This window comes from Muntiacus reevesi, chromosome 14, assembly GCF_963930625.1.
Source record: "Muntiacus reevesi chromosome 14, mMunRee1.1, whole genome shotgun sequence".
NCBI classification, from domain to species: Eukaryota; Metazoa; Chordata; class Mammalia; order Artiodactyla; family Cervidae; genus Muntiacus; species Muntiacus reevesi.
This window is the reverse complement of record NC_089262.1, coordinates 8,037,318-8,048,229: the sequence shown is the minus strand read 5'-3', so window position 1 is coordinate 8,048,229 and position 10,912 is coordinate 8,037,318. Positions and strand designations below refer to the sequence as shown.

Below are 10,912 nucleotides of genomic sequence, written 5' to 3'. Positions count from 1 at the left end.
GTCCCTCCTCATGGTGGCAATGTGGCTGCCAGCATCTTCTGACATGCATCCCATCTCTGATGGGAAAGTTCATTTTGCCCAGCCTGCTATACAAAAAATTCTGGGATTATTTCTGATTTGATGAATTTGGACTTCATACTCATCCCTGATCAGATCTCCACTGTTTAGGTGTGTGACTGTGTTAACTGTTACACTTGGTCAAATGTTTCTTCCTGGGTTCAGAAATGAGGACAGCCCCAAACAAGAGATACAAACAAGCGTGGAGTATGTGTGGGTGGGAGGGGGGTGTGATTCTTCCAAAGAAAGTCAGGGTAAAGAAGAGGGAATAATACCAGAAAGGCCAGAAATAGTAGTTGTTCAACCTTCAAGCCTAAACCATTCAAAGACATTTTCACTGTGACTAAGCTTTAACATGAGAGGTAGTGATGGTGAATGTTTAAAGACAGATACAGGTAGTAGTTAGTATCAGGTCTTAGTCCATATCTTAGGAATACTATTTATTCACTACATGTCTTTAGGCAATTTCCAATCCTATGGTGTACCTCAAATTAATACTCTGTAAAGTGGAGATAATATTGATTTCACACAGTTGTCAAGAAAGCAAATTGATACCATGTCTGTCAATTGTTAAGCATTTTAAGTGCTAAATAACTGGTAAGGACTGTGCCCTTTCCCAAAAGCCTCTGGCCTTAGATTCTTTCATTGTGAATTCTTTCCATTCCCCAAGAAACACGTAACTCCCATGTAATTTATATTGCTCCGGTGCATAGAAAATAAGAAAAGCTTAACAATCTTTTGATAAATCTAGCATAACATGGATAATCAAATTGATCAAATATAGCATTAGAAAAATCTCCAGACCAATCTTCTTTGTGAATAAAAGAGTGATATTTCTAATTTAAACAACACATAGAATCAGCCATGTATAATGAGATTAAGCCTTCCCGTGACTGGCAGGGTCAATTTCAAAGATGCAAGTGTTAACTCATGTACTTCTGCCCATCATGTTTATTTCCCCAGAGAGATGGCATCGGAAAGGACAGTTGGGGTGATGTGAGTACCCAAAATAATTTCTTATCTACAGTGCTCAGACACTCCACTTGGCAACCTCCTCACTACATAATCTTGTCCAACCTCATGGACACACAAGCAAATTCCAAGTGCATATTTCTAGCCCTTGTGGTTCCCCTCAAACCCCAAATTTTTCACCAACTGTTTAGTAACATTTCTTCCTGGAGTAGGCACCTCCGACCAAAAATAGAGTTCTTTTAGCTTTCCTCCAATCTTGTCTTGTTGAAAAATGGCACCATCGCTCACCAGCAGGGCGTGTCAACCACTCTGAAAGTGTTCTTAATTTCTCTCTTTCCCTTACTCTCCCTGCCAAAGCCATCTGGCATTCCTGCTGAGGTTTCAAATCAACAAAGAAATGTCAACAGACATTTCTTTCCATGCTCTTCCACCAAGCTGATTTGGGGAACAGCATCCCTTGACCAGAGCTTCCCAGATGGCACTAGTGGATAAGAACCTGCCTGCCAATGCAGGAGGTGTAAGAGACAAAGGTTTCATCCCTGGATCAGGACGATCCCCTGGAGGAGGGCACGGCAACTCACATGGTGATACATGGCGATACATGGCAAATCCAGCGTTCTTGTCTGGAGAATCCCATGGACAGAGAAGGTTGTAGTCCTCAGGGTTGCAAAGAGTCAGACAAGACTGAAGTGACTTAGCACTCACGCACACATTCTTTGTCAGCCTTCAGACTGGTCTTTGGGCTCCTACTCTAGCTCTTTCCTGACCCACAAGGCTGTCTTCCAGAGTAAAATCTCTTCTTTTCCTTTTTTTTCAAGCAGTCAGCGTAAATATTTTCGAATGTATATCTGATTATGAAAAACCCCTTCCCTCCCTGCCACAAACACATTTTGTTGCTATTATTGTTCAGTTGCTCAGTCATGTCTCACTCTTTGTGACCCCATGGACTGCAGCACGCCAGGCTTCCCTGTCCTTCTCTATCTTGCAGAGTTTGCTCAAATTTGGTCATGCTATCTAAATATCTCATCTTCTGCTTTCTCCTTCTCCTTTTACCTTCAGTTTGTGCTTGCATCAGAATCCTTTCCAATGAGTAGGCTCTTCGCAGCAGGTGGCCAAAGTATTGGTGCTTCAGCACCAGTCCTTCCAATGAATATTCAGTGTTGATTCCTTTAGGATCGACTGATTCATCTCCTTGCAGTCCAAAGGACTCTCAAGAGTCTTCTCCAGAACCAAAATTCAAAAGCATCAGTTATCCTCTGCCCATGGGATTTCCCAGGCAACAATACTGGAGTGGGTTGCCATTTCCTTCTCCAGGGGATCTTCCCGACTCAGGGATCAAAACTACATCTCCTGCATTGGCAGGTGGATTCTTTACTGCTGAGCCCCCAAGGAAACGCCCACAAACACATAAACTCACACAAACTTTAAACTGGTTTCCCATTACAGTGAGGATGTAACCTAGTCCTTACCATGACCTGAAGCTCTCTCTGGCTGGGCCACATCTGCTCCTCTGTTCTCGACTCCTTGGTCCTTCGCTTTGTTCATGCTGCTCCAGGCACCACAAAGTTTAGGTCTTTGTTTTCCTGAAATACTTCAAGCTCTTTCTTTGATTCAAGGAGGCACTGCCTTCTCCTGCCCTCTCCCCTAGGATGCTCATCCCCTCAGTATCCATAGATTCCGTCTCCTTCAGTTCTCTTTGCAGTTATCACCTCCTCCTGGAGGAGTCTACCTTTCCTGACCACTCTCTCTAAAAGTGCACCTATGTTACCAGGAAGTACTTATTTCTTTAATTGCTCAATTCTCATCTTCCCCACTAAGATGCAACGTCTAAGATGGCAGAGACTTTGCCTGTCTTGCTTATTGCAACACACTCCATGCTTAGAGTAGCACCTAGTCCATGACACACAATACGTGTGGACCCACAGAGAGAGAAAGAAGGAGAGAGGAAGGGAGAAAGGGGATGAGAGGCAAGAAAGGATTGGAAATTCCCCAGCTCAGTTCAGAGCTGAAGACAAAACTGTGAGAACCAACTCAAGTGATGTAAGCGCCTCCCTTTTCTCCTCGTAACTAACAAGGGATTCTTTGCTTGTAAAGCACTCTGAGTTTTTACATGTAAGACTTAAATTCAATGCATTACATGACTCCATTATTCTATTTGGTACAATGAGAGTAAATTTCACAACACTGAGAGGAGGGAGGAAAAGCACAGAAATATATTACCAGGATAAATAGAACAGAGAAGGGACAAGCACTGGGGAGTGACCTGAATATTAAAGACGAAAATTTTAGTTGAAAAGATTAACTGCAAATTCAAGTGGAAAGAAGCAAATGAATGGACTGAAAGAATTATTAGTCTGAAAGGGTTTGGAGGTTTTCAACCAAAATGTGAATTTTAGATGGAATAAATTCCATCTGGGCTTGGAATAAATTCCAAGGGCTGAGTTATTCCACAGGAAAGATTCAGAAAGAATATCTGCCTTGGTTTTCCCAGAATCTGTATTTTTCTTATTTGAACAATCTTATTAAATATGCAATAATGTTACTACAGATGCACCTTCTTTAAAGCAGGGATTATTTCCCAAGAATTGTTCCCTTGGTAATGAAGTGGGAAGACCCAGTTGGGAAAGGTATTAAAACTATGGCTCCCTTTCACAATGGCTCTAATCCCAAAGTAAATGTCCGTGTTCTGCTGAAAAGCAGAAAGATGCTCATCACAGGCGCCTACCTGGTGAGAAGCTTGCCAATGCCAATCTAATAGCATGTGAAAAAAAAAAATCGCACTTTCTTTGGAGGGACTGAATGATTTGAATATAAATAAGCAATCCTTTCCGCCTGTCAGTTACCTCAAGAATATTTAGTATTGTCTCTTTTAATGACTGCTCATTACCAATGAGTGCCAGTGAGCAGATTTAATCAGGGTAATGTGGGGCAATCACTATGTGAATTTCTCCACATCAGGATTTGTTCCATCTGTTCCGAGCCATTTGTCCATGTAAAACTGTCACCATTCCGAGCTGATGACTGACAGGTGAGGCCAGGCTTGTTCATTTCTCATCTCATAGTCAGAAATTCTCCTATGTGTCCTTCTCACTAAAACAAATGGCTTCAGAGACACAAAGCGGTTCTGTATTCAGAAACATTTTCCTCTATTTGGTTTGTTGCGTGGCTCATTAAAACACTTAGCTCACCCTCACTTAGCCCAAGAGTGCAGTCAACATCCATGGTTATCTTGATGGATGTGGTGGAATCTAAGGTGGGGGGAGACACTGGAGCAGGCGACCCTGGAGGTCGTCCCATCAGTACTGAGATGCAGTCACCTCCGGGGCTGAATGGGTATCAGGTTGTCCACAGGAAGGCTGGGTGCCCAGGGCAGGCATCTCTTGTTCTGCCATCCTTTGATGGAATCCAGTTCACATCCCAGGCGAGTTGATATGCCTTCAGCAGTTTTGTGTGTGCTCACTGAAGAGACTGGTGGTGGGAATTATTGAATGAAAAAATAATGTAGCTTAAGCCTCATGAATTTTTATTTTTTACTCCATGGGATTCCAGCACCAGAAGACCTGTTCTACATGAAATAAAGTTTTCTATGAAGAATTACTGTTGCTCCCCAAGCTAGTTCTCACAAAAGTCATCATAGAATATTTGAGACCCAAATACCCACTCCAGATGCTTGAATTCAAAAGACAAACAGTATGTTAATAAGTAGAATAGGGCAAAGTTATTTCCTTAAAGGCTTTGGTGTTCCAGGCATTATCTCTGCTAATTCAAGTGTGGAAAAACTATATTGTGATTCTAGACTCAGAACAGAATTTTTTTTCTCTTTAATGTTACCATGACTTTTTTGTGATACTGAAATGTGCAGACCATGCTGAAGGGCTCAGGAGGTCAATGTCATGGCTAAATTGGGGCAACAGGGAAGAGGCATGAGCTAGCTGTTCCTCTGACCTGATGTCTTTAAGAATTGAGAGCTGGAAAACAAAAGCTCTCTTTCTGTGATTTTTGTAATATTTTTTCCTCTTTCCTTTGCCATGAAAACCCTTCTGTAACAGAGTTTGGTTGTTGATGCAAGGAGTCAACTCATTGGAGAAAACCCTGATACTGGGAAAGATTGAGAGCAAGAGCAGAAGGGCACAGCAGAGGATGAGATGGTTGGATAATATCACTGAGTCAACGGACATGAGTTTGAGCAAACTCGGGGAGATAATGAAGGACGAGGAAGTCTGGCGTGCTACAGTCCATGGGGTCCCAAAAAGTCAGATACAACTTAGCAATTGAACAACAACTACCTAAAAAGAGTTTACTTTGGTGTTTGCATGCTCAGTCATGTCTGACTCTTTGCAACCCCATGGACTGTACCCCACCAGACTCTTATGTTCATGGGATTTTCCAGGCAAGAATACTGGAGTGGGTAGCCATTTCCTCCTCCAGGGGAAAGTACCATCTGCCAAACACGGAAAAGGCAAATGCATTCTGGGGATGAGAAGAAAATCCAGATGTGCCCTCCCTAGAGCAGAGTCTGCAGGATCCAGGCAAGGACCCAACGTTTGCAGGCAGTGACAGGCACAATGATGGAGTTTTGATGGAGAAACCGTGGCAGCAGTAGTCTCTTGTTTCATAGGTGGATGCCCTGCCGTTTTCACTTTTCCAGCCTGTAGAATGTGAAATCGGGAAGTTTTTAAAAATTATTTTTCTCTTTCCACATGGGATAGAAGAAGGCTTATTCTCATCGTCATGCTTGAATCTGGATCAGTTTTGTGAGGGCCACTCATGAACTTCCTTGGTGGCTCAGATGATAATGAATCTGCCTGCAGTGTAGGAAACACACATTTGAGTCCTCTGTGGGGATGATCCCCTGGAGAAGGGAATGGCTACCCATTCCAATATTCTTGCCTGGAGAATTCCATGGACAGAGGAGTCTGGTGGGCTACAGTCCATAGGGTTGCAGAGACTCAGACATGACTGAGCAACTTTCACTTTTTTTCACTTCACTCATGAGCTACCTCCCTTGACACCTCATGGAAGATGCTCCCGGCTGTTTCCTACATTGCACTGAGCTTGTGACACAAAGAGCAAAGTAAAGATACTGTGTATCTACATGACACAGTTCAGTTCAGTCGCTCAGTCTTCCGTGGCTTCCCTGTCCATCACCAACTCCCAGAGTTTACTCAAACTCATGTCCATTGAGTGGGTGATGCCATCCAACCATCTCATCCTCTGTCATCCCCTTCTCCTCCTGCCTTCAATCTTTCCCAGCATCAGGGGTTTTCCAGTGAGTTAGTTCTTCACATCAGGTGGCTAAAGTTTTAGAGCTTCAATTTCAGCATCAGTCCTTCCAATGAATATTCAGGACTGATTTCCTTTAGGATGGACTGGTTGGTTCTCCTTGCAGTCCAAGGGACTCTCAAGAATCCTCTCCAGCACCAAAGTTCAAAAGCATCAATTCTTTGGCACTCAGTTTTCTTTATAGTTCAACTCTCACATCCATATATGACTATTGGAAAACCATAGCTTTGATTAGACAGACTTTTGCTGGCAAAGTAATGTCTCTGCTTTGTAATATGCTATCTAGGTTGGTCATAACTTTCCTTCCAAGGAGTAAGCGTCTTTTAATTTCATGGCTGCAATCACCATCTACCATGATTTTGGAGCCCAAGAAAATAAAGTCTCTCAAGGTTTCCATTGTTTCCCCATCTATTTGCAATAAGTGATGGGACCGGATGCCATGATCTTAGTTTTCTGAATGTTGAGTTTTAAGCCAACTTTTTCAGTCTCCTCTTTCACTTTCATCAAGAGGCTCTTTAGGGCTTCTTCACTTTCTGTCATAAGGGTGGTGTCATCTGCGTATCTGAAGTTATTGATATTTCTCCTGGCAATCTTGATTCCAGCTTGTGCTTCATCCAGCCCAGAGTTTCTCATAATGTACTCTGCATATAAGTTAAATAAGCAGGGTGACAATATACAGCCTTGATGTACTCCTTTCCCAATTTGGAACCAGTCTCTTGTTCTATGTCCAGTTCTAAGTGTTGCTTCTTGACCTGCATACAGATTTCTCAAGAGGCAGGTCAGGTGGTCTGGTATTCCCATCTCTTTCAGAATTGTCCACAGTTTGCTGTGATCCAGACAGTCAAAGGCTTTGGCATAGTCAATAAAGCAGAAGTAGATGTTTTTCTGGAACTTTCTTGCTTTTTTGATGATTCAATGGATGTTGGCAATTTGATCTCTGGTTCTTCTGCCTTTTCTGGATTTATTTATTTAATAAATCCAGCTTGAAGTTCATGGTTCACGTACTGTTGAAGCCTGACTTGGAGAATTTTGAACATTATTTTGCTAGCATGCGAGATCGGTGCAATTGTGCGGTAGTTTGAACATTCTTTGTCATTGCCTGCCTTTGGGATTGGAATGAAAACTGACCTTTTCCAGTCCTGTGGCCACTGCTGAATTTTCCAAATTTGGAAACAGATGCTGCATATTCAGAGAAGAATCATAAGATAACCTAGGTCCCTACTCTCAACATGAAGGATTTCATATGGATTTCCTTCCACCTTTCCAAAAGTGAGCTTCACCCCAAGAGCCCTTTAGGACACCTTCAGACAAAGTACAACACATGTCCATAGGGACATAAGCTTCAAGGTAGGCTCTGCTGGGTCCACTGTGATTAACTGCTAGGTTGGAAAAGCTTCATTCCACAAAGGCATAATAGATCACTCCCCACTTTGTGCTCCGGTGAAGATTTTTCCAAATAATGAATTTAGTTTTAAGTCACATTCTACAATGTGGCTTGCTCTGCCCTTAGTTTTCAAGCGCCTTGAGGACAGAAACTATTGTATCCACCTTTGTCCCCACAGTGGTAAGACAGTGATGTTCAGTGGAGGGGTGTTTTTGCCACTCAGGGAACACTCAGCAAAGCCCAGAATCATTTTTTGTTGTAGCACCTTGGGCAGGGCGTGCCCTGCCAGCATCCGATGCTTAGAAGCTGGGAGACTTGCTACACTACCCAGGACTGCACTATCACCACCCCTCAAATATCCAGCCCCAAATGTCAGCAGTGTCAAGGTTGAGCGCAACCGCTCACGCAGAATGCATTTTAATAACCGCTCATTTACTTTTTCCAAAAATAATCCATTCGAGAGTTAAAACAACAAATCAAATCATGTGCTCTTTTATCATTACATTTGCCCTGGAACAATCAGCTCATGTCATAAAATCCTCACAGTCTTGGAACACTAACAGGGAAAAAATTTCGAGCCCTGTATGATCCTGAAGATGGTTGGTTACCGATGAGAATGGTGCTGAAGGGTTCTCTATTACCTTCCTTTCAGCTCTTGACCTACTGTGTACATGGACGTGTAAGCCTACTTACTTTGCCGTTATAGTTTGTCATGCTCTGCGGTTTATCACATATGATTTATCGCATAACTGTTTTACATTTTAGGTGGCATTAAGTTGTTCAATAATTGCAGTATGAAGAACTACTACTTAGGAGTCTCACGTTGCTGATTATATTATGTCATTATAGCACAAATGATGTTTGTTGTTTTTTTTTAAAGAATTTTCTGTAAAGAATGCCTTGCAAGTGTTAAATAGAATCACACCTATAGGCATAATTAAACAATTCATGGTAGAGATGAGGATTGAGAAGCTTCCACTGCTCAGGTACTGGAGGAGATCTCCTCTAGCCCTGGAGGTGTCTGGACCATTCACTTGTGATGAAGCTGAAAGCCAAATAGACCAAGGAAATGCAAATGCCATCACTAGAAGGCAAATCATTCCTCAAGTATCTCTTTCTTATTTGACTGCCTTGGGACTAAATTGAGGAAACAATGATAGCAACAGATGTCCACCACATTCTTACCTCATTGCTTTTGTTGTTCAGAGCTGTGTTCTCTAAAGGGATTCTCGCTGAAGAAAAAAGAAAACTCAGAGAATCCAAACAGCCCGAAAATCCCTAGCTACATCATTTTTTAAAGTAAGTGATTTTTTAAATTTTCTTCTGAGAATGCTGGCATCTCAGCTAGTTAGCCACCTTGTTTTAACTGTGATACAAATTCTCTTTGGGGTTTTCATAAATGGCATCATCGTGATTGTGAATGGTACTGACTTGATCAAGCAGAGAAAGTTGATCCCGCTGGATCTCCTTGTTTCCTGCCTGGCGATTTGCAGGATGGGAATTCAGCTGGCCTTGTTCTACATTAACCTGGCTCTTCTTTCCTTGATCACACCCCCCCAGTTTACTGAGAAGCTGGTAGTTTTCACTTTTGTGAACGATTTGGGACTTTGGTTGGCCACCTGGCTTAGTGCCTACTACTGCACCAAGATCGCTACCGTCGCTCACCCTCTTTTGTTCTGGTTGAAGACGAAGATCTCCAAGTTGGTTCCTTGGCTGATTCTTGCGTCCCTGCTGTATGCATGTGGTACTTCTGCTGTGCACGTCAAATATAAGTGGGTGTTTTATGGAGAAGACTTCCTGGACCTTTTCTTCCCCAACATAACAGCTCCCATCGAAGTAACCCCTACTTTACAGCTTGCCTTTCTGTTTGCTGAGTTTGCATTGCCATTGTTCATCTTCCTCATTTCTTCTGTGCTCTTGATATTTTCCTTGGGGAGACATGCCTGGCAGGTGAGAAACACATGGACAGGCCCCAGAAACCCTAGCACACACGTACACGTCAGGGCCTTTCTCTCCATCCTGTCCTTTCTGGCCCTTTATCTCTGCCACTACCTGATCGTGGCTTTGATCTTTTTTCAGATTTTTAAACTTAGAAGCTTCCTATTTCTGTTCTGCACCTTCGTGGTTGGTTCATACCACTCCGTCCACTCTATGACTTTAATTTTAGGAAATCCGAAAATGAAACAAAACGCAAAGGCGTTGCTCCTCCTCGGAAAGTGCCGTCAGTGAGAGAGAACTTTGATCCAGTCAAAGCATCGGCAGCTCAGTGAATTAGCATTAGCGCAAGCCACTCGGCCTCCCTCAGCCAAATGAAGTCTGTTCACAAATTTACGAAGCATCATATAAAAGACTATTTGTTCAACTTGAGACACTTCTGTGGATGCTCTCCTTTTTCAAAGGGTTGCATTGATTATCAAAGTGTAAAATGTGTGGTTGGATTATGTCAATGTCAGTATCCCTGCCAGGTCTTACGTCATTGGAGAAGCCTGGGTAAGTGGCACAGGGATCTTTCTGTATTATTTCTTACACGCATGCAAGCTAAGTTGCTCAGTTGTATCAGACTCTTTGCCACCCTATGGACTGCAGCCCACCAGGCTCCTCTGTCCATGGGATTCTCCAGGCAAGAACACTGGAGTGGGTTGCCATGCCCTCCGTCAGGGGATCTTCCCCACCCAGAGATCGAACTCACATCTCTTATGTCTCCTGTATTGGCAGGCGGGTTCTTTACCACTTAGTGCCATCTGGGAGACCCTTTTATTATTTCTTATGACTGTTTACAAATCTGCAGTTATCTCAAAATAAAAAGCTTAAAGAAAAAGGGAAGCACCTGTTGGAACTTGTGTTGGCAGAAGGACGCATGAATGTCCTGGGGACTCTGTGTGTCTAATGCTGGTTTTAGATGATTTATCCTGACTTAAAGCATTGATTGCTCATTTCTTATCTACCTGGATATTATTTCTGCACTGTTTTTTAGACTCACAGACAACAGAACCATTTTTCTTCATCATATCAGAGAGTAAGCCAAGGACAGGCTGGATTTCTCTGTCCCTGTAAGTAGGTTCACCTACTCCAAGCTGCCAAGAGCCTAGGTGCCATGGTGGCATGATAAAAAGGCAGACAGGTGGAAGAGGAAGAGGAAACAAGGGCTGAACTCTCACTTTCCATTTCACCTAATCGGACACACTGAACAGACAATAGCTTGCAAAGATATTTCAT

General features: G+C 42.8%; 1 protein-coding gene across 1 annotated transcript; it reads left to right on the top strand.

The window, feature by feature from the left end:
* Nucleotides 1-9,025: 9,025 nt before the first annotated feature.
* TAS2R1 (taste 2 receptor member 1) lies at nt 9,026-9,925 on the top strand. The gene has a single exon (XM_065905691.1). The coding sequence runs from the start codon at nt 9,026-9,028 to the stop codon at nt 9,923-9,925; it is 900 nt and encodes a 299-aa protein (XP_065761763.1).
* Nucleotides 9,926-10,912: the final 987 nt, after the last annotated feature.

Bases quoted from the DNA above. Each gene is read 5' to 3' on its own strand.
- TAS2R1 (XM_065905691.1), top strand. From the start codon at position 9,026: ATGCTGGCATCTCAGCTAGTTAGCCACCTTGTTTTAACTGTGATACAA.